Genomic DNA, 25,261 nt, shown 5'->3' with positions numbered 1-25,261 from the left:
CCTGACGATGCCAGGCTGCTGTATATTTGGATTCTCTCTCTCTCTCTTTCGCTCTCTCTCCCAGCGGCGGTCTCTGCATGAACCCATGACCTCCTGCGTGCCGGGAGAGGCCGTTGACAGCCTCGCACGCTTTCGAGTATTTGGCTGCGGGGGCTTGGTCACTGTGGGTCTCTGCGGGTCTTCATCGGTCTCCGAGTACGGGTCTCTGTGGGCCTCTCTGAGTTACGGGTCTCTTGAGAGGGCAGACACACGCAGTATTTGGCTGCTGCTATCGGCTACCACGTGGTGGTGATGGTGATGATGGTGATGATGATGATATCAGCTACCTCATAGAGACGTTGATTCTAAATGTGGAGGGGAGGGGGGGGAACCGGAGGAGCCAGCGACCACCACGGGGAGAGAGAGAGGGAGAGACGCAGACTCCACATATACAGCAGCAGCAGCAGCAGCGGGCATCGTCCGGGGTCGAACCCACGACCTCCTGCGTACCAGGCGAGGTAGTCAACATCTCTACGGAGAGAGAGAGAGACGCAGACTCCAAATATACAGCAGCAGGTGTAGGTCAGGGTCCGGGATCGAACCCACGTCCTCCTGCGTACCAGGCGAGGTAGTCAACATCTCTACGGAGGGAGAGAGACGCAGACTCCACATATACAGCAGCAGCAGGCGTCGGTAAGGGTCCGGGATCGAACCCACGACCTCCTGCGTACCAGGCGAGGTAGTCAACATCTCCTAGCCACACACAGACACGCGCGCACACACACACAGACAGACACGCGCACACGCACAGACACTCACACACACACACAGAGACACACACACACACAGAGACACTCGCACACACACAGACACGCGCACACGCACAGACACGCGCAGACACAGAGACACTCACAGAGACACTCACAGACACGCGCACACACAGAGACACTCACAGACACGCGCACACACACACAGACACGCGCGCACACACACAGACACGCGCACACACACAGACACGCGCACGCTCACAGACACTCGCACACTCACAGACACTCGCACGCACACAGACACTCGCACGCACAGACACGCGCACACACACAGACACGCGCACACACACAGACACGCGCACACACACGCAGACACGCGCAGACACGCGCACACACGCAGGCACGCGCACACACGCAGACACGCGCACACACACGCAGACACGCGCACACACACAGACACGCGCACACACACAGACACACGCACAGACACACAGACACGCGCACACAGACACGCACAGACACACAGACACGCGCACACACAGAGACACGCACAGACACGCACACACACACAGACACGCGCACACACACACAGACACGCGCACACGCACACAGACGCGCACACGCACAGACACTCACACAAACACACACACAGAGACACTCACACACACTCACACACACTCACACATACACAGACACTCACACAAGACACAGACACTCTCACACACACAGACACACACACAGAGACACTCACACACACTCACACACACTCACACATACACAGACACTCACACAGACACAGACACTCACACAAACACAGACACACACACAGAGACACTCACACACACTCACACACACTCACACATACACAGACACTCACACAGACACAGACACTCACACACACACAGACACTCACACACACAGAGACACTCACACACACTCACACATACACACACAGACACGCGCACACAGACACACACACGCACACAGACACACACACACAGACACACGCGCACACTCAGGCACGCGCACGTGCCCCCTGAGATCAGAGGACAAAGGAAATAGGATGTAGCTGATACACACAGACACAGAGACACACACGTACACGTCTATACTTACCCACATTTTTATTAATGCACACGTACACACATTCCCCGCGCACTCTAACTCATCCACTCGGACAAAGACAAAGGTCCCCCGTGTAGCCTGTCACAGGGCTGTAGGGGCAAGTGCTGTCAGTAGCGAGTAGCAGCACCTACACACACACAGACAAAGGTCTCCCGTGTAGCCTCTAGCAGGGCTGTAGCGGCAAGTGCTGTCAGTAGTGAGTAGCACCTACACACACACAGACAAAGATCCCCCGTGTAGCCTCTAACAGGGCTGTAGGGCAAGTGCTGTTAGTAGCGAGTAGCACCTACACACACACACACACAGACAAATATCCCCCAGGTAGCCTCGAACAGACTGTTGGCCATCCACCCCCCGCTCACTACACTTATTATAGCCGGTCACCCACTCACTCACTCGCTCACCCACTCACTCGCTCACCCACTCGCTCACCCACTTGCCCACCCACCCTCTCGTTCACTCACCCACTCGTTCGCCCACTCGCTCACCCGCCCACTCGCTCGCCCACCCACTCGCTCGCCCACCCACTCATTGACCTACCTACCCAGCCGCTCACTTACCCACCCTCCCATCCGCTCCCCTGCTCACCCACCCACCCACTCATTCACCCGCCCACTGACCCACTCACCCACCTTTTCACCCACATAATCGCCCACTTGCTCAACCCCCTCCCCACTCATTTATCCACACATTCACCCACTCGTTCACCCACCCACTTGCCTACTCATTGACCCACCCACCTGCCCACTCACCCACCCACCTGCTCAGCCACTCACCCGCTCAGCCACTCGCCCACCCACCTGCTCACCCACCCACATACTCGCCCCCTCGCTCACCCACTCATTGATCCACCCACTCATTGATCCACCCACTCACTCATCCACTTACTCACCCAGCCACCCCCTCAACCACCCACCCACACACCCATCCACTCATTCACCCGCTCAGCCGCCCACTGATCCACCCACTCACCCAGCCACCCGCTCGCCCACCCACCAACTCACATAATTGCCCGCTCGCTCACCCACCCACTCATTGATCCACACATGCACCCACCTACTCACCCAGCCAACCACTCAAACACCCATCCACTCAACCACCCACTGATCCACCCGCTCAGCCGCCCACTGATCCACCCTCTCATTCACCCACCCACTCACCCATCCACTAACCCGCTCACCCACCCACTTGCTCTCCCACTCATTGATCCACACATTCACCCACCTACTCACTCACCCAGCCAACCATCCACCCACTCTCCCCCACACTCATTCTCCCGCTCAGCCACCCACTGATCCACCCACTCTCCCAGCCACCCACCCGCCCAGCCACCTGCCCAGCCACCCGCATAATTGCCCACTAACTCACCCACCCACTCATTGATCCACACATTCACCCACCTACTCACCCAGCCACCCACCCACTCATTCACCCGCACAGCCAACCACCCACTCATCCACCCACCCACTCACCCAGCCACCCACCCGCTCACCCACCCACATAATTGCCCACCCACTCATTGATCCACACATTCACCCACCTACTCACCCAGCCACCCACTCATTCACCCACACACTCACCCAGCCACCCACCCGCTCACCCACTCGCTCACCCACCCACTCATTGATCCACAACATTCACCCACCTACTCACTCACCCACCCACTCATTCACCCGCTCAGCCGCCCACTGATCCACCCACTATCCCACCCACCCACATAATTGCCCACTCGCTCACTCACCCACTCATTGATCCACACATTCACCCACCTACTCACTCACCCACCCACTCATTCACCCGCTCAGCCGCCCATTGACCCACCCACTATCCCAGCCAGCCACCCACCCACATAATTGCCCACTCGCTCACCCACCCACTCATTGATCCACAACATTCACCCACCTACTCACTCACCCACTCATTCACCCACTCAGCCGCCCACTGATCCACCCACTATCCCAGCCACCCACCCACATAATTGCCCACTCGCTCACTCACCCACTCATTGATCCACACATTCACCCACCTACTCACTCACCCACCCACTCATTCACCCGCTCAGCCGCCCACTGATCCACCCACTATCCCACCCACCCACCCACATAATTGCCCACTCGCTCACTCACCCACTCATTGATCCACACATTCACCCAACTACTCACTCACCCACCCACCCACTCATTCAGCCGCCCACTGACCCACCCACTATCCCAGCCAGCCACCCACCCACATAATTGCCCACTCGCTCACTCACCCACTCATTGATCCACAACATTCACCCACCTACTCACTCACCCACTCATTCACCCGCTCAGCCGCCCACTGATCCACCCACTATCCCAGCCACCCACCCACATAATTGCACACTCGCTCACCCACCCACTCATTGATCCACACATTCACCCACCTACTCACTCACCCACCCACTCACCCACCCACCCATTCATTCACCCGCTCAGCCGCCCACTGATCCACCCACTATCCCACCCACCCACATAATTGCACACTCGCTCACTCACCTACTCACTCACCCACCCACCCACTCAGCCGCCCACTGATCCACCCACTATCCCAGCCACCCACCCACCCACATAATTGCCCACTCGCTCACCCACCCACTCATTGATCCACAACATTCACCCACCTACTCACTCACCCACCCACCCACTCATTCAGCCGCCCACTGACCCACCCACTATCCCAGCCAGCCACCCACCCACATAATTGCCCACTCGCTCACTCACCTACTCACTCACCCACCCACCCGCTCAGCCGCCCACTGATCCACCCACTATCCCACCCACCCACATAATTGCACACTCGCTCACCCACCCACTCATTGATCCACAACATTCACCCACCTACTCACCCAGCCACCCACCCACTCATCCACCCACCCACTCACCCAGCCACCCACCCGCTCACCCACCCACGTAATTTCCCACTCGCTCACCCACCCACTCATTGATCCACACATTCACCCACCTACTCACTCACCCACCCACTCATTCACCCGCTCAACCACCCACTGATCCACCCACTATCCCACCCACCAACATAATTGCCCACTCGCTCACTCACCCACTCATTGATCCACAACATTCACCCACCTACTCACTCACCCACCCACTCATTCACCCGCTCAGCCGCCCACTGATCCACCCACTATCCCAGCCAACCACCCACCCACATAATTGCACACTCGCTCACCCACCCACTCATTGATCCACACATTCACCCACCTACTCGCTCACCCACTCGCCCACTCATTCACCCACTCAGCCGCCCACTGATCCACCCACTATCCCAGCCACCCACCCACATAATTGCCCACTCGCTCACCCACCCACTCATTGATCCACACATGCACCCACCTACTCACACAGCCAACCACTCAACCACCCACTGATCCACCCGCTTAGCCGCCCACTGATCCATCCACTCATTCATTCACCCACCCACTCACCCAGCCACTCACCCGCTCACCCACCCACTTGCTCTCCCACTCACTCATTCACCCGCTCAGCCGCCCACTGATTCACCCACTATCCCACCCACCCACATAATTGCCCACTCGCTCACTCACCCACTCATTGATCCACACATTCACCCACCTACTCACTCACCAACCCACCCACTCATTCACCCGCTCAGCCGCACACTGACCCACCCACTATCCCAGCTACCCACCCACCCACATAATTGCCCACTCGCTCACCCACCCACTCATTGATCCACAACATTCACCCACCTACTCACTCACCCACCCACTCATTCACCCGCTCAGCCGCCCACTGATCCACCCACTATCCCACCCACCCACATAATTGCACACTCGCTCACTCACCTACTCACTCACCCACCCACCCACTCAGCCGCCCACTGATCCACCCACTATCCCACCCACCCACCCACATAATTTCCCACTCGCTCACCCACCCACTCATTGATCCACAACATTCACCCACCTACTCACCCCGCACCATCCGCTCCACCCCCTTCCTTTTGTCACTTCTTAGCTGCCGCTGTGGCTATTTGCAGAGCTACGTCAAGGTTTTGACAGCTGCGGGGGGGTGGGGGGGGCATTCCTGAACTTCCCGGGGGGGGGGGGGGTGGGATAGCTCCCAGTTGGGGGGGAGGGTGGTGGCGTGGGTGATAGCAACTCCTTGGGATAGCCAAGCATAGCATAGCCCTGGCTGCATAGCAGACCGCCTCTAGGGACTGGCTCCCAGCTATAAGCGGGAATCGGAGTTCTGAGGGTCCACCGATGGCTGAGTGGCATCCTGGGGTCTGGGTTTAGTAGAGGCGGGGGGGTGGGTGGCTGGGTGGGTGAGGGTTTGTTAGGGACGGTGGTTAAGAGGGTTTAGGGTGCTTGGGTTAGAGGGGCTGGAGTTGAGTTGGGATTTGAGATGGGGTGGGGTGGGGGGTGGGGGTGGGAGCGTGGTGGTAGGGGTGGGAGCAAGGAGTTAGGGAGCTAGAGGTTAGGGGCTAGGGTTAGGGGCTAGGGTTAGGGGCTAGTGTTAGGGGCTAGGGTTAGGGGCTAGGGTTAGGGGCTAGGGTTAGTGGCTAGGGTTAGGAGCTAGGGTTAGTGGCTAGGAGATAGGGTTAGGGGCTAGGAGCTAGGGTTAGGGGCTAGGGTTAGGGGCTAGGGTTAGTGGCTAGGGTTAGGGGCTAGGGTTAGGGGCTAGTGTTAGGGGCTAGGGGGTAGGTTTAGGAACTAGGGTTAGTGGCTAGTGTCAGGGGCTAGGGTTAGGGGCTAGGGTTAGTGGCTAGTGTTAGGGGCTAGTGTTAGTGGCTAGGGTTAGGGGCTAGTGTTAGGGGCTAGTGTTAGGGGCTAGGGGGTAGGTTTAGGAACTAGGGTTAGTGGCTAGGGTTAGGGGCTAGTGTTAGGGGCTAGTGTTAGGGGCTAGGGTTAGGGGCTAGGGTTAGGGGCTAGGTTTAGGAGCTAGGGTTAGTGGCTAGTGTTAGGGGCTAGGGTTATGGGCTAGAGTTAGTGGCTAGGGTTAGGGGCTAGGGTTAGGGGCTAGGGTTAGGGGCTAGGGTTAGGGGCTAGTGTTAGGGGCTAGGGGCTAGGTTTAGGAGCTAGGGTTAGTGGCTAGTGTTAGGGGCTAGGGTTAGGGGCTAGGGTTAGTGGCTAGGGTTAGGGGCTAGGGTTAGGGGCTAGGGTTAGGGGCTAGGAGCTAGGGTTAGGGGCTAGGGTTAGTGGCTAGGGTTAGGGGCTAGTGTTAGGGGCTAGGTTTAGGAGCTAAGGTTAGGGGCTAGGGTTAGTGGCTAGGGTTAGGGGCTAGGGTTAGGGGCTAGGGTTAGGGGCTAGGGTTAGGGGCTAGGGTTAGGGGCTAGGGTTAGGGGCTAGTGTTAGGGGCTAGGAGCTAGTGTTTTGGAGCCAGTGTTAGGGAGCTAGAGGTTAGGGGCTAGGGTTAGTGGCTAGGGTTAGTGGCTCGGGTTAGGGGCTAGGGTTAGGGGCTATTGTTAGGAGCTCTTGACGATGCCAGGCTGCTGGCATCGTCAAGGGTCCGGGATCGAACCCACGGCCTCCTGCGTACCAGGCGAGGTAGTCAACATCTCACCACGGGGAGAGAGAGACGCAGACTCCACATATACAGCAGCCTGGCATCGTCAAAAGTCCGGGATCGAACCCACGACCTCCTGCGTACCAGGCGAGGTAGTCAACATCTCTCAGTGTACGGGATTGAACCCACGACCTCCTGCGTACCAGGCGAGGTAGTCAACATCTCTCAGTGTACGGGATTGAACCCACGACCTCCTGCGTACCAGGCGAGGTAGTCAACATCTCTCAGTGTACGGGATTGACCCACGACCTCCTGCCTACCAGGTGAGGTAGTCAACATCTCTCAGTGTACGGGATTGAACCCACGACCTCCTGCGTACCAGGCGAGGTAGTCAACATCTCTCAGTGTACGTGATTGAACCCACGACCTCCTGCGTACCAGGCGAGGTAGTCAACATCTCTCAGTGTACGGGATTGACCCACGACCTCCTGCCTACCAGGTGAGGTAGTCAACATCTCTCAGTGTACGGGATTGAACCCACGACCTCCTGCGTACCAGGCGAGGTAGTCAACATCTCCCAGCTACCGTGGCGCTCATCGTGAGCACAGTGATAGACGTCCAGAGCCAGGACTCGAACCCAGGAGATGGCAAAGGATGCCGTCCGTCTCCGTGTCTATGGCACGGCCATTGTGGACCCCTATGATGTCAGCGGAGATACCCGGCGCTTGAACCCCGTGAATGAGACGTGTGTGTGTGTCACTGTGTGTGTCACTGTGTGTCACACTGTGTGTCGCTGTGTGTGTCACTGTGTGTGTCACTCTGTGTGTCACTGTGTGTCAGTGTGTGTGTGTGTCACTGTGTGTCACACTGTGTGTCACACTGTGTGTCACACTGTGTCACACTGTGTGTCACTGTGTGTGTGTGTCACACTGTGTGTCACTATGTGTCACTGTGTGTGTCACTGTGTGTCACTGTGTGTGTGTGTCACTGTGTGTCACTGTGTGTGTGGCACTGTGTGTGTGTGTCACTGTGTGTGTCACTGTGTGTGTCTGTGTGTGTCACACTGTGTCACTGTGTGTCTGTGTGTGTCACTGTGTGTGTGTCACTGTGTGTGTGTGTGTCACTGTGTGTGTGTCACTGTGTGTGTGTGTGTCACTGTGTGTGTGTGTCACTGTGTGTCACTGTGTGTGTGTGTCACTGTGTGTCACTGTGTCACTGTGTGTCACTGTGTGTGTGTCACTGTGTGTCACACTGTGTCACTGTGTCACTGTGTGTCACTGTGTGTGTGTCACTGTGTCACTGTCACACTGTGTGTCACTGTGTGTCACTGTGTGTGTCACTGTGTGTGTGTCACTGTGTCACTGTGTGTGTGTCACTGTGTCACTGTGTGTGTGTGTCACTGTGTGTGTGTCATACTGTGTGTCATACTGTGTGTCACACTGTGTGTCACTGTGTGTGTCATACTGTGTGTGTCACACTGTGTCACACTGTATGTCACTGTGTGTGTGTCACTGTGTGTCACTGTGTCACACTGTGTGTCACTGTCACTGTGTGTGTGTCACTGTGTTTCACTGTGTCACTGTGTTTCACTGTGTCACTGTGTTTCACTGTGTGTCACTGTGTCACTGTGTGTCACTGTGTGTGTGTCACTGTGTCACTGTGTGTCACACTGTGTGTCACTGTGTCACACTGTGTCACTGTGTGTGTCTGTGTGTGTCACACTGTGTCACTGTGTGTCTGTGTGTGTCACTGTGTGTGTGTCACTGTGTGTGTCACTGTGTGTGTGTGTCACTGTGTCACTGTGTGTGTGTCACTGTGTGTCACACTGTGTCACTGTGTCACACTGTGTGTCACTGTGTGTCACTGTGTCACTGTGTGTGTCACTGTGTGTGTCACACTGTGTGTCACTGTGTGTCACTGTGTGTGTGTCACTGTGTGTCACACTGTGTGTCACACTGTGTCACACTGTGTGTCACTGTGTGTGTGTCACTGTGTGTCACTGTGTGTGTCACTGTCACCCTGTGTGTCACTGTCACTGTTTGTGTGTGTCACTGTGTTTCACTGTGTCACTGTGTTTCACTGTGTGTCACTGTGTGTCACTGTGTGTGTCACTGTGTCACTGTGTGTCACTGTGTGTGTCACTGTGTCACTGTGTGTCAGTGTGTGTGTCACTGTGTCACTGTGTGTGTCACTGTGTGTCACAGTGTGTGTCACTGTGTGTCACACTGTGTCACTGTGTCACACTGTGTCACTGTGTGTCACTGTGTCACTGTGTGTCACTGTGTGTGTGTGTCACTGTGTCACACTGTGTGTGTCACTGTGTGTGTGTCACTGTGTGTCACACTGTGTGTGTCACTGTGTGTGTCACTGTCACTGTGTGTCACTGTGTGTGTCACTGTGTCACTGTGTGTGTCACTGTGTCACACTGTGTGTGTCACTGTGTGTGTGTGTCACTGTGTGTCACTGTGTCACACTGTGTGTCACTGTGTGTCACACTGTCTGTGTGTGTCACTGTGTGTCACTGTGTGTCACTGTGTGTGTGTGTCACTGTGTGTCACTGTGTGTCACTGTGTGTGTGTCACTGTGTGTCACACTGTGTCACACTGTGTGTCACACTGTGTGTCACTGTGTGTGACACACTGTGTGTGTGTCACTGTGTTTGGTTAATTTGGCGATTTGCACGCCGCGCTACGAACCCGGCCACCCCAACACCCAGTGACGATTCTCCGAACCGGTCCTGGGGCCTCCCCTAGGTCGACTCGGCCTCAAACGAGTTACCCGGCGTAACGGTGGTGGTCTAGTGAACATCGCGAGCACTGGGGGAGAGACAAAGGCGGCCGGGCGTGGTTGCTGGCCACTCACCCCCTCGTGTGCGTAGCCACAGTCGTGCCGGTAGCCTTAACAGGTGCAGCTACTCGCTACTAGCAGCACTTGCCCCTACAGCCCTGTTAGAGGCTACACGGGGGACCTTTGTCTGTGTGTGTGTAGGTGCTGCTACTCGCTACTGACAGGACTTGCCCCTACAGCCCTGTTAGAGGCTACACGGGGGACCTTTGTCTGTGTGTGCGTGTCTGTATGTGTGTGTGAGTGTCTGTGTGTGTAAGTGTCTGTGTCTGTGTAGGTGCTGCTACTCGCTACTAACAGCACTTGCCCATACAGCCCTGCTAGAGGCTTGTCTGTGTGTGTTTCTGTGTGTGTGAGTGTGTCTCTCTGTGTGTGTCTCTGTGTGTGAGTGTCTGTGTGTGTGAGTTAGTGTCTGTGTGAGTTAGTGTCTGTGTGAGCGTGAGTGTCTGTGAGTGTGAGTTAGTGTGAGTGTGTGTGAGTGTCTGTATGTGTGTCTGAGTTAGTGTGAGTGTGTGTGAGTGTCTGTGTGTGTGTGTATGTGTGTGTGTCTGTGTGTGTGAGTTAGTGTGTGTGTGATTGTCTGTGTGCATGTGTGAGTGTCTCTGTGTGTGTGCGAGTGTGTGTGTGAGTTAGTGTGAGTGTGTGAGTGTCTGTGTGAGTGTCTGTTTGAATGTGTGAGTGTCTGTGTGTGTGAATGTGTGAGTGTCTCTGTGTGAGTATGTGTCTGTGTGAGCGTGAGTGTCTGTATGTGTGTCTGAGTTAGTGTGAGTCTGTGTGTGTGTCTGTGTGTGTATGTGTGTGTCTGTGTGTGTGATTGTCTCTGTCTGTGTGTGTGAGTGTCTCTGTGTGTGTGCGAGTGTCTGTGTGTGTTAGTGTGAGTGTGTGAGTGTCTGTGTGAGTGTCTGTTTGAATGTGTGAGTGTCTCTGTGTGTGTGAATGTGTGAGTGTCTCTGTGTGAGTATGTGTCTGTGTGAGCGTCTGTATGTGTGTCTGAGTTAGTGTGAGTCTGTGTGTGTGTCTGTGTGTGTATGTGTGTGTCTGTGTGTGTGAGTTAGTGTGTGTGTGTGTGATTGTCTCTGTGTGTGTGTGTGAGTGTCTCTGTGTGTGTGCGAGTGTCTGTGTGAGTTAGTGTGAGTGTGTGAGTGTCTGTGTGAGTGTCTGTTTGAATGTGTGAGTGTCTCTGTGTGTGTGAATGTGTGAGTGTCTCTGTGTGAGTATGTGTCTGTGTGAGCGTGAGTGTCTGTATGTGTGTCTGAGTTAGTGTGAGTCTGTGTGTGTGTCTGTGTGTGTATGTGTGTGTCTGTGTGTGTGAGTTAGTGTGTGTGTGATTGTCTCTGTGTGTGTGTGAGTGTCTCTGTGTGTGTGCGAGTGTCTGTGTGTGTGTGTGAGTTAGTGTGAGTGTGTGAGTGTCTGTGTGTGTGTGTGAGTGTCTGTGTGTGTGTGTGTGAGTTAGTGTGTGTGTGTGAGAGTGTGTGAGTTTTTTTGTGTGTGAGTGTCTCTGTGTGAGTGTCTGTGTGTGTGCGAGTGTCTGTGTGTGAGTGTCTGTGTGTGTGAGTGTGTGTGTGTCTGTTTGAATGTGTGAGTGTCTCTGTGTGTGTGAATGTGTGAGTGTCTGTGTGTGTGTATGTGTCTGTGTGAGTGTCTCTGTGTCTCTCTCTCTCTGTGTGTGTGAGTGTCTGTGTGAGTGTGCGAGTGTCTGTGTGAGTGTGCGAGTGTCTCTGTGTGTGTGCGAGTGTCTCTGTGTGTGAGTGAGTTAGTGTGTGAGTGTCTGTGTGTGTGTGAGTGTGTGTGTGAGTGTCTGTTTGAATGTGTGAGTGTCTCTGTGTGTGTATGTGTCTGTGTGTGCGTGTGTGTGAGTTAGTGTGTGAGTGTCTGTTTGAATGTGTGAGTGTCTCTGTGTGTGTATGTGTCTGTATGTGTGAGTGTGTGTGAGTTAGTGTGTGAGTGTATGTGTCTGTGTGAGTGTCTCTGTGTGTGTGAATGTGTGAGTGTCTGTGTGTGTGTATGTGTCTGTGTGAGTGTCTCTGTGTCTCTCTCTCTCTGTGTGTGTGAGTGTCTGTGTGAGTGTGCGAGTGTCTGTGTGAGTGTGCGAGTGTCTCTGTGTGTGTGCGAGTGTCTCTGTGTGTGAGTGAGTTAGTGTGTGAGTGTCTGTGTGTGTGTGAGTGTGTGTGTGAGTGTCTGTTTGAATGTGTGAGTGTCTCTGTGTGTGTATGTGTCTGTGTGTGCGTGTGTGTGAGTTAGTGTGTGAGTGTCTGTTTGAATGTGTGAGTGTCTCTGTGTGTGTATGTGTCTGTATGTGTGAGTGTGTGTGAGTTAGTGTGTGAGTGTATGTGTCTGTGTGAGTGTCTCTGTGTGTGTGAATGTGTGAGTGTCTCTGTGTGTGTGAGTGTCTGTGTGAGTGTCTCTGTGTCTCTCTTCTCTCTCTGTGTGCGTCTCCGCGTTTGTGGGGAGCGGTGGGCGGAGTGATTAGCGCCGCGCTGCTCCGAGACCCGTTTTCGGTTCCCGTTCACGGCCACCAGGGCTGTCCGTCCGTCCGTCCTTGTCCGTCTGTCTGTCCCCGTGTGTCCCACCGTGTCCCCCCGTGTCTCTCTCTCTGTCTGTCTCCACCTCACCTTGACCTCCCTCTCCCCGTGGCGCGGTGTTTCCGTCTCTGTCCCAAGCGGCCTGGGTGTCCCTGTCCATCCGTCTTGTCCCCCTCCCCTGTCTCGCCCTCTCCTCACCTCCTCCTCCTCCTCTGTGTCCGTCTCCTCCTCTGTCTCCTGTCTGGCTCCCGTCTCTCGCTAAATCGAGAGACGGGGTTTGGGGGGGGGGGGTGGGGTAGAGGGGGGGACGGACGGACGGGGACACGAGTTGGAAGCAGCTGCTGGCGCCTCCACCCGCTCAGCCACTCGCTCGCTGAACCACTCATTCACTAAACCACTCATTCACTAAACCACTCATTCACTAAACCACTCATTCACTAAACCACTCATTCACTAAACCACTCATTCACTAAACCACTCATTCACTAAACCACTCATTCACTAAACCACTCGCTCGCTGAACCACTCATTCACTAAAGCACTCATTCACTGAACCACTCATTCACTAAACCACTCATTCACTAAACCACTCATTCACTGAACCACTCATTCACTAAACCACTCATTCACTAAACCACTCATTCACTAAACCACCCACTCACTCATTCACCCACTCACTCATTCACCCAGTCACTCATTCACCCAGTCACTCGCTCACTAAACCACTCATTCACTAAACCACTCATTCACTAAACCACTCATTCACTAAACCACTCATTCACTGAACCACTCATTCACTAAACCACTCATTCAATAAACCACTCATTCACTAAACCACTCATTCACTAAACCACTCATTCACTAAACCACTCATTCACTAAACCACTCGCTCGCTGAACCACTCATTCACTAAAGCACTCATTCACTGAACCACTCATTCACTAAACCACTCATTCACTAAACCACTCATTCACTGAACCACTCATTCACTAAACCACTCATTCACTAAACCACTCATTCACTAAACCACCCACTCACTCATTCACCCACTCACTCATTCACCCAGTCACTCATTCACCCAGTCACTCGCTCACTAAACCACTCATTCACTAAACCACTCATTCACTAAACCACTCATTCACTAAACCACTCATTCACTGAACCACTCATTCACTAAACCACTCATTCAATAAACCACTCATTCACTAAACCACTCATTCACTGAACCACTCATTCACTAAACCACTCATTCACTAAACCACTCATTCACTAAACCACTCATTCACTAAACCACTCATTCACTAAACCTCCCGCTCATTCATTCACCCACTCACTCATTCACCCACTCACTCATTCACTAAACCACTCATTCACTAAACCACTCATTCACTAAACCACTCATTCACTAAACCACTCGCTCGCTGAACCACTCATTCACTAAAGCACTCATTCACTAAACCACTCATTCACTAAACCACTCATTCACTAAACCACTCATTCACTAAACCACTCATTCACTAAACCACCCGCTCATTCATTCACCCACTCACTCATTCACCCACTCACTCATTCACTAAACCACTCATTCACTAAACCACTCATTCACTAAACCACTCATTCACTAAACCACTCGCTCGCTGAACCACTCATTCACTAAAGCACTCATTCACTAAACCACTCATTCACTAAACCACTCATTCACTAAACCACTCATTCACTAAACCACTCATTCACTAAACCACTCATTCACTGAACCACTCATTCACTAAACCACTCCTTCACTGAACCACTCATTCACTGAACCACTCATTCACTAAACCACTCATTCACTAAACCACTCATTCACTAAACCACTCATTCACTAAACCACTCATTCACTAAACCACCCGCTCATTCATTCACCCACTCACTCATTCACCCACTCACTCATTCACTAAACCACTCATTCACTAAACCACTCGCTCGCTGAACCACTCATTCACTAAACCACTCATTCACTAAACCACTCATTCACTAAACCACTCGCTCGCTGAACCACTCATTCACTAAAGCACTCATTCACTAAACCACTCATTCACTAAACCACTCATTCACTAAACCACTCATTCACTAAACCACTCATTCACTAAACCACTCATTCACTGAACCACTCATTCACTAAACCACTCCTTCACTGAACCACTCATTCACTAAACCACTCATTCACTAAACCACTCATTCACTAAACCACTCATTCACTAAACCACTCATTCACTAAACCTCCCGCTCATTCATTCACCCACTCACTCATTCACCCACTCACTCATTCACTAAACCACTCATTCACTAAACCACTCATTCACTAAACCACTCATTCACTAAACCACTCGCTCGCTGAACCACTCATTCACTAAAGCACTCATTCACTAAACCACTCATTCACTAAACCACTCATTCACTAAACCACTCATTCACTAAACCACTCATTCACTAAACCACCCGCTCATTCATTCACCCACTCACTCATTCACCCACTCACTCATTCACTAAACCACTCATTCACTAAACCACTCATTCACTAAACCACTCATTCACTAAACCACTCGCTCGCTGAACCACTCATTCACTAAAGCACTCATTCACTAAACCACTCATTCACTAAACCACTCATTCACTAAACCACTCATTCACTAAACCACTCATTCACTAAACCACTCATTCACTGAACCACTCATTCACTAAACCACTCCTTCACTGAACCACTCATTCACTGAACCACTCATTCACTAAACCACTCATTCACTAAATCACTCATTCACTAAACCACTCATTCACTAAACCACTCATTCACTAAACCACCCGCTCATTCATTCACCCACTCACTCATTCACCCACTCACTCATTCACTAAACCACTCATTCACTAAACCACCAGCTCATTCATTCATCCACTCACTCATTCACCCACTCACTCATTAACTAAACCACTCATTCACTAAACCACCAGCTCATTCATTCACCCACTCACTCATTCACCCACTCACTCATTCACTAAACCACCAGCTCATTCACCCAGTCACTCATTCACCCACTCACTCATTCACTAAAACACTCGGTCATTCACCCAGTCACTCACTAAACCACTCATTCACTAAACCACCCGCTCATTCACCCACTCACTCACTAAACCACTCATTCACTAAACCACCCGCTCATTCACCCACTCACTCATTCACCCAGTCACTCACTAAACCACTCATTCACTAAACCACCCGCTCATTCACCCACTCACTCACTAAACCACTCATTCACTAAACCACTCACTCATTCACCCACTCACTCATTCACCCACTCACTCATTCACCCACTCACTCATTCACCCAGTCACTCACTAAACCACTCATTCACTAAACCACCCGCTCATTCACCCACTCACTCATTCACTAAACCACTTACTCATTCACCCACTCACTCATTCACCCACTCACTCATTAACTAAACCACTCACTCATTCACCCACTCACTCATTCACCCACTCACTCATTCACTAAAACACTCGCTGATTCACCCACTCACTCACTAAACCACTCATTCACTAAACCACCCGCTCATTCACCCAGTCACTCATTCACCCACTCACTCATTCACCCAGTCACTCACTAAACCACTCATTCACTAAACCACCCGCTCATTCACCCACTCACTCACTAAACCACTCATTCACTAAACCACCCGCTCATTCACCCACTCACTCATTCACCCAGTCACTCACTAAACCACTCATTCACTAAACCACCCGCTCATTCACCCACTCACTCACTAAACCACTCATTCACTAAACCACTCACTCATTCACCCACTCACTCATTCACCCAGTCACTCATTCACCCACTCACTCATTCACCCAGTCACTCACTAAACCACTCATTCACTAAACCACCCGCTCATTCACCCACTCACTCATTGACCCACTCACTCATTCACCCACTCACTCATTCACCCAGTCACTCACTAAACCACTCATTCACTAAACCACCCGCTCATTCACCCACTCACTCATTCACTAAACCACTTACTCATTCACCCACTCACTCATTCACTAAACCACTCACTCATTCACCCACTCACTCATTCACCCACTCACTCATTCACTAAACCACTCGCTCATTCACCCAGTCACTCACTAAACCACTCATTCACTAAACCACCCGGTCATTCACCCAGTCACTCATTCACCCACTCATTCACTAAACCACTCGCTCATTCACCCAGTCACTCATTCACCCACCCACTCACTCATTCACTAAACCACCCGCTCATTCACCCACTCACTCATTCACCCAGTCACTCATTCACCCAGTCACTCATTCACCCAGTCACTCACTAAACCACTCGCTCATTCACCCAGTCACTCACTAAACCACTCATTCACTAAACCACCCGCTCATTCACCCAGTCACTCATTCACCCACTCACTCATTCACCCAGTCACTCACTAAACCACTCATTCACTGAACCACCCGCTCATTCACCCAGTCACTCATTCACCCACTCACTCATTCACCCAGTCACTCACTAAACCACTCATTCACTAAACCACCCGTCATTCACCCACTCATTCACCCACTCACTCATTCACCCACTCACTCATTCACTAAACCACTCGCTCATTCACCCAGTCACTCACTAAACCACTCATTCACTAAACCACTCGCTCATTCACCCAGTCACTCATTCACCCACCCACTCACTCATTCACTAAACCACCCGCTCATTCACCCACTCACTCATTCACCCAGTCACTCATTCACCCAGTCACTCATTCACCCAGTCACTCACTAAACCACTCGCTCATTCACCCACTCACTCACTAAACCACTCATTCACTAAACCACCCGCTCATTCACCCAGTCACTCGCTCACTCATTCACCCACTCATTCACCCACTCACTCATTCACCCAGTCACTCGCTCACTAAACCGCTCACTCATTCACCCACTCACTCACTAAACCACTCGCTCACCAAATTACCCACCTGCCGGCTCACTCGCCTGCTCGCTCACTAGCTCACTCACCCACCCATCCACCCACTCACTTACCCGCTCATTAAACCACTCGCCCGCCCACCACTCACTCGCTCCCTCGCTCACTAAAGCACTCCCCATCCACTCACTCACCCACCCACTCACTCGTTCACTAAAACAGTCACCTGCTCATTCACTCACAAAACCACTCGCCCACCCGCTCGTTCACTCACCCAATCACTCATCCCCCGACTCGCTCACCCGCCCGCTCACTCACCCACTCACATGCTCACTCACACCATGAATCACTCGCCCACGCACTCGCCCGCCCGCTCACCCGCTCGCCCACCCACTCACCCGTTCGCCCACCCGCTCGCCCACTCACTCACCCACCCGCTCGCCCACCCACTCACCCGTTCGCCCACCCGCTCGCCCACTCACTCACCCACCCGCTCGCCCACCCACTCACCCACCCGCTCGCCCACCCACTCACCCGTTCGCCCACCCGCTCGCCCACCTGCTTACCTGCTTGCCCACCCGCTCGCCCACCCACTTACCGCTCGCCCACTCACTTACCCGCTTGCCCACACGCTCGCCCACTCACTCACCCACCCACTCGCCCACTCACTTACCCACTCGCCCACCCGCTCGCCCACTCACTTACCGCTCGCCCACTCACTTACCCGCTCGCCCACCCGCTCGCCCACCCACTCGCCCACCCGCTCGTCCACTCACTTACCCACTCGCCCACCCACTCGCCCACCCACTCGCCCACCCGCTCGCCCACTCACTCACCCACCCGCTCGCCCACTCACCCACCCACTCGCCCACTCACTTACCCGCTCGCCCAGCCGCTCGCCCACTCACTTACCCACCCACTCGCCCACTCACTTACCCACTCGCCCACCCGCTCGTCCACTCACTTACCCACTCGCCCACCCACTCGCCCACCCACTCGCCCACCCGCTCGCCCACTCACTCACCCACCCGCTCGCCCACTCACCCACCCACTCGCCCACTCACTTACCCGCTCGCCCAGCCGCTCGCCCACTCACTTACCCACCCACTCGCCCACTCACTTACCCACTCGCCCACTCACTTACCCACTCGCCCACCCGCTCGTCCACTCACTTACCCACTCGCCCACCCGCTCGCCCACTCACTCACCCACCCACTCGCCCACTCACTTACCCACTCGCCCACCCGCTCGCCCACTCACTCACCCACCCACTCGCCCACTCACTTACCCACTCGCCCACCCGCTCGCCCACTCACTTACCCACTCGCCCACCCGCTCGCCCACCCACTTACCCGCTCACCCACCCACTCGCCCACTCACTCACCCGCTCACCCGCCCACTCACTTACCCGCTCGCCCACCCGCTCGCCCACCCACTTACCCGCTCGCCCACCCGCTCGCCCACTCGCTCGCCCGCTCGCCCACCCGCTCGCCCATTCACTGTTATCTACATCATCCTCCTCCTCCTCCCCAGAGACGGCATCTGTTGAGTGTCTCCTGACACGGGACAGACGGGGAGGGGAGGGGAGGGAGGAGGGGAGAATGATTGGAACGATGGACGAATGGAGAAATGGATGGAACGATGGATGATGGAAGGAATGGAGGGAGGAGGAGGAGGAATGAATGTATGGGCAGGCACAGGGCAGTCGGACCGCCGAAACAGACGGGACAATGAAGATGGAGCGATGTATAGTTAATGGTGGTGATGTTGATGGTGATCATGTTGATGGTGATGATGTTGATGGTAATGGTGGTGATGTTGATGATGATGATGTTGATGGTGATGATGTTGATAGTAATGGTGGTGATGTTGATGGTGGTGATGTTGATGGTGGTGATGGTCATGGTGATGATGTTGATAGTAATGGTGGTGATGTTGATGGTGGTGATGATGTTGATAGTAATGGTGGTGATGTTGATGATGATGTTGATAGTAATGGTGGTGATGTTGATAGTTAATGGTGGTGATGTTGATGGTGGTGATGTTGATGGTGATGTTGATGGTGATGATGTTGATAGTAATGGTGGTGATGTTGATGGTGTTGATGGTCATGGTGATGATGTTGATGATGATGATGTTGATAGTGGTGATGGTCATGGTGATGGTGATGATGTTGATAGTAATGGTGGTGATGTTGATGGTGGTGATGATGTTGATAGTAATGGTGGTGATGTTGATGGTGGTGATGATGTTGATAGTAATGATGGTGATGTTGATGGTGGTGATGGTGATGATGTTGATAGTAATGGTGGTGATGTTGATGGTGGTGATGATGTTGATAGTAATGGTGGTGATGTTGATGGTGGTGATGGTCATGGTGATGGTGATGATGTTGATAGTTAATGGTGGTGATGATGTTGATAGTAATAATGGTCATGGTGATGATGTTGATAGTTAATGGTGGTGATGATGTTGATAGTAATAATGGTCATGGTGATGATGTTGATAGTTAATGGTGGTGATGTTGATGGTGGTGATGTTAATGGTGGTGATGGTGATGATGTTGATAGTAATGGTGGTGATGTTGATGGTGGTGATGATGTTGATAGTAATGGTGGTGATGTTGATGGTGGTGATGATGTTGATAGTTAATGGTGGTGATGTTGATGGTGATGATGTTGATAGTAATGATGGTCATGGTGATGATGTTGATAGTTAATGGTGGTGATGTTGATGATGATGGGCATGTTGATAGTAATGATGGTCATGGTGATGGTGATGATGTTGATAGTTAATGGTGGTGATGTTGATGGTGATGATGTTGATAGTAATGGTGGTGATGTTGATGGTGGTGATGATGTTGATAGTAATGGTGGTGATGTTGATGGTGATGATGTTGATAGTAATGGTGGTGATGTTGATGGTGGTGATGGTCATGGTGATGATGTTGATAGTAATGGTGGTGATGTTGATGGTGATGATGGTGATAGTAATGGTGGTGATGTTGATGGTGATGATGTTGATAGTAATGGTGGTGATGTTGATGGTGATGTTGATAGTTAATGGTGGTGATGGTGATGATGATGATGTTGATGATGATGATGTTGATAGTGGTGATGGTCATGGTGATGGTGATGATGTTGATAGTAATGGTGGTGATGTTGATGGTGGTGATGATGTTGATAGTAATGTTGGTGATGGTGGTGATGTTGATGGTGGTGATGTTGATGGTGGTGATGTTGATGGTGGTGATGGTCATGGTGATGGTGATGATGTTGATAGTTAATGGTGGTGATGTTGATGTCGATGATGTTGATAGTAATGGTGGTGATGTTTGATGATGGTGATGGTTATGGTGATGATGCTGATAGTAATGATGGTGATGTTGTTAGTAATGGTGGTGATGGTGATTATGTTGATAGTAATGGTGGTGATGTTGATGATAATGATGATGATGGTCATGTTGATGATGATGATAGTAATGATGGTGATGTTGTTAGTAATGGTGGTGATGTTAATGGTGATTGTGATTATGCTGATAGTAATGATGGTGATGGTGATGTTGATAGTAATGGTGATGGTGATTATGTTGATAGTAATGGAGGTGATGTTGATGATAATGATGATGGTCATGTTGATGGTGATGATGATGCTGATAGTAATGATGGTGATGTTGATGGTGATGATGATGCTGATAGTAATGATGGTGATGTTGTTAGTAATGGTGGTGATGATAATGATGCTGATAGTAATGATGGTGATGTTAGTAATGGTGGTGATGGTGATGGTGGTCATGTTGATGGTGATGATGATGATGCTGATAGTAATGATGATGCTGATAGTAATGGTGGTGATGGTGATGATGGTCATGTTGATGGTGATGATGATGATGATGCTGATAGTAATGATGGTGATGTTGTTAGTAATGATGGTGATGTTGTTAGTAATGATGGTGATGTTGATAGTAATGGTGGTGATGGTGATATTGTTAGTAATGATGGTGATGTTGTTAGTAATGATGGTGATGTTGTTAGTAATGGTGGTGATGGTGATGTTGTTAGTAATGGTGGTGATGTTGATGGTGATGATGATGTTGATAGTAATGGTGGTGATGTTGATGGTGATGATGCTGATAGTAATGATGGTGATGTTGATGATAATGTTGATGATAATGATGATGGTCATGTTGATGGTGATGATGATGCTGATAGTAATGATGGTGATGTTGATGGTGGTGATGGTGATGTTGTTAGTAATGATGCTGATAGTAGTGATGATGATATTGATGGTAATGGTGGTGATGGTGATGTTGTTAGTAATGATGGTGATGATGATGATGCTGATAGTAATGATGGTGATGTTGTTACAGATTGATTCGGACCAAGTGAAGGTGAAATGGAGCAGGTCCGGTGCAGCCAACACGGTGAGGACCTTTACCGTGGTGTGGTGAGTGGTGTGGTGAGTGTAGTGTGGTGAGTGAGTGTAGTGTGGTGAGTGAGTGTAGTGTGGTGAGTGAGTGAGCGTGGTGAGTGGTGTGGTGAGTGAGTGGTGTGGTGAGTGTAGTGAGTGTAGTGAGTGTGGTGAGTGAGTGTAGTGTGGTGAGTGGCGTGGTGAGTGGTGTGGTGAGTGAGTGAGCGTGGTGAGTGGCGTAGTGTGGTGAGTGGTGTGGTGAGTGGTGTGGTGAGTGAGTGTAGTGTGGTGAGTGGTGTGGTGAGTGAGTGGTGTGGTGAGTGAGTGTAGTGTGGTGAGTGGTGTGGTGAGTGAGTGAGTGTAGTGTGGTGAGTGAGTGTAGTGTGGTGAGTGAGTGTAGTGTGGTGAGTGGTGTGGTGAGTGAGTGAGCGTGGTGAGTGGCGTAGTGTGGTGAGTGGTGTGGTTAGTGGTGTGGTGAGTGGTGTGGTGAGTGGTGTGGTGAGTGTGGTGAGTGAGTGTAGTGTGGTGAGTGAGTGTAGTGTGGTGAGTGAGTGAGTGAGTGGCGTGTGGTGAGTGAGTGTAGTGTGGTGAGTGAGTGTAGTGTGGTGAGTGAGTGTGGTGAGTGAGTGTAGTGTAGTGTGGTGAGTGAGTGTGGTGTTGGTGAGTGAGTACCGTGGTGAGTACCGTGGTGAGTGTGGTGAGTAGCGTGGTGGTGTTGGTGAGTGAGTACCGTGGTGAGTGTGGTGAGTAGCGTGGTGGTGTTGGTGAGTGAGTACCGTGGTGAGTACCGTGGCGAGTGTCGTGGTGGTCAGTGGTGGTGTTGTTGGTGCGCTCCGTAGGGTCACTCTGCATCCTGAAGACCGGCACCCGTGAGGGCAAATCGCGGGGCAAAAGTTTCTACATCTGTAGTGACAGAGCCCAACCGTGTGGATACACTCAGCCTAGCGGGTAACACACTGTACACACTGTATACACACTGTACATACTGTTCACACTGTACACACCACACTGTAGTGACAGAGCCCAGCCGTGTGGATACACTCAGCCCAGCGGGTAACACACTGCACACACACTGTACGCGCCACACTGCACACACTGTGCACACTGTACACACCTCGCTGTACACACTGTACACACTGTAGTGACAGAGCCCAGCCGTGTGGATACACTCAGCCTAGCGGGTAACACACTGCACACACCGTATACACACTGTACACACTGTACACACTGTATACACCACACTGTACACACTGTAGTGACAGAGCCCAGCCGTGTGGATACACTCAGCCTAGCGGGTAACGCACTGTACACACCACACTGTACACACTATGCGCACTGTATACACACTGTATACACTGTACACACCACACTGTAGTGACAGAGCCCAGCCGTGTGGATACACTCAGCCTAGCGGGTAACACACTGTGCACACTGTGCACACTGTACACACTGTACACACTGTACACACCACAGTGTAGTGACAGAGCCCAGCCGTGTGGATACACTCAGCCTAGCGGGCAACACACTGTACACACTGTACACACACCGTACACACACTGTACACACTGTAGTGACAGAGCCCAGCCGTGTGGATACACTCAGCCTAGCGGGTAACACACTGTACACACTGCACACACCACACTGTACACACTGTACACACTGTATACACACTGTACACACCACACTGTAGTGACAGAGCCCAGCCGTGTGGATACACTCAGCCTAGCGGGTAACACACTGTACACACCGTGCACACTGTACACACTGTACACACTGTGCACACTGTACACACCACACTGTAGTGACAGAGCCCAGCCGTGTGGATACACTCAGCCTAGCAGGTAACACACTGTACACACTGTACACACCACGCTGTACACACTGTACACACCTCACTGTACACACTAGTGACAGAGCCCAGCCGTGTGGATACACTCAGCCTAGCGGGTAACGCACTGTACACACACTGTATACACACTGCACACACAGCACACACTGTACACGCACTGTGCACACTGAACACACCACACTGTACACACTGTACACACACTGTATACACGGTACACATACTGTGCACATACTGTATACACGGTACACATACTGTACACATACTGTATACACTGCGCACAACACGCTGTAGTGACAGAGCCCAGCTGTGTGGATACACTCAGCCTAGCGGGTAACACACTGTACACACTGCACACATCACACTGTACACACTGTACACACTGTACACACTGTACACAGCAAACACTGCACACTGTATACACTGCACACACCGTGCACACTGTACACTCTGCACGCACTGCACGCACTGTACACGCGACACTGCAAACGCCACACTGTACACGCCACACTGTATGCACTGTACACACCAGTGTACAAAACTACACACTGCACACATCACACTGTACACACTGCACACATTACACGCTGCTGACTGTACACACTGTACACACTGCTGACTGTACACACTCTCTGTTAATGCTATGCGGGGGATCTTTGTGTGTGTGTGTGTGTCTGTGTGTGTGTCTGTGTGTCTGTGTGTGTGTGTCTCTGTGTCTGTTTGTGTCTGTGTGTGTGTGTGTCTGTCTGTGTGTCTGTCTGTGTGTGTGTCTGTCTGTCTGTGTGTGTGTGTGTGTGTGCAAAACAACCCCCTACCTCCTCGCGGTGCCGGACGGGCAACTCTGTCGTGGACAGTGCTGTGGGGGGAGATCCAATTTTGATTGGCTCCTCCCCTCATGGCATATGTGTCCACCACAGGGGCTAAACGGGGGCTCTGGACGGGTGCGAGGGGCTGGTAACCCCTCCACCTTCAATTAATTACCACGAAACCACGAGTTAAACTGAAATATGTAACAAATAAGCTTGTGCCGGAGGCCCCGGGGGGCCAGGCGTCTATGACGTCTCCTGGCCAAACCCCAATTGGCGGAGCCAGGAGATTGAATACCTACCCTCGGGGTTACTCCAGAAACAACGAAAAGCCACTACGGGTGGCCACGTGGAATGTTCGAACGCTCACTGCAGAGGAGAGGCTGCCACTCCTCTGTCGGGAGCTGGACCTGTACCGCCTGGATCTATGCGGCATTCAGGAGGTCCGGTGGACCGGCTTTGGCTCCTGCCACCATGAGGGGTGGACTGTC

General features: G+C 52.2%; 1 protein-coding gene across 1 annotated transcript in view; it reads left to right on the top strand.

The window, feature by feature from the left end:
- LOC142908408 (uncharacterized) overlaps positions 1-25,261 on the top strand; it is a 93,953-nt gene that overhangs the window by 17,440 nt on the left and 51,252 nt on the right. Inside the window, exons 2-3 of the mRNA XM_076059037.1 lie at positions 22,078-22,131; positions 22,958-23,066. Of these exons, the coding sequence (XP_075915152.1) occupies positions 22,104-22,131; positions 22,958-23,066 (137 nt within the window). The 5' untranslated portion in view covers positions 22,078-22,103. The remainder of the gene's footprint in view (positions 1-22,077; positions 22,132-22,957; positions 23,067-25,261) is intronic.

Source organism: Petromyzon marinus, assembly GCF_048934315.1.
Source record: "Petromyzon marinus isolate PM22_M1 ecotype Great Lakes invasive population chromosome 84 unlocalized genomic scaffold, UKy_Petmar_22M1.pri1.0 chr84_unloc.1, whole genome shotgun sequence".
Lineage (NCBI taxonomy): Eukaryota > Metazoa > Chordata > Hyperoartia > Petromyzontiformes > Petromyzontidae > Petromyzon > Petromyzon marinus.
Note: the sequence above shows the minus strand (reverse complement) of the source record. Positions and strands in the feature narration are given on the sequence as shown.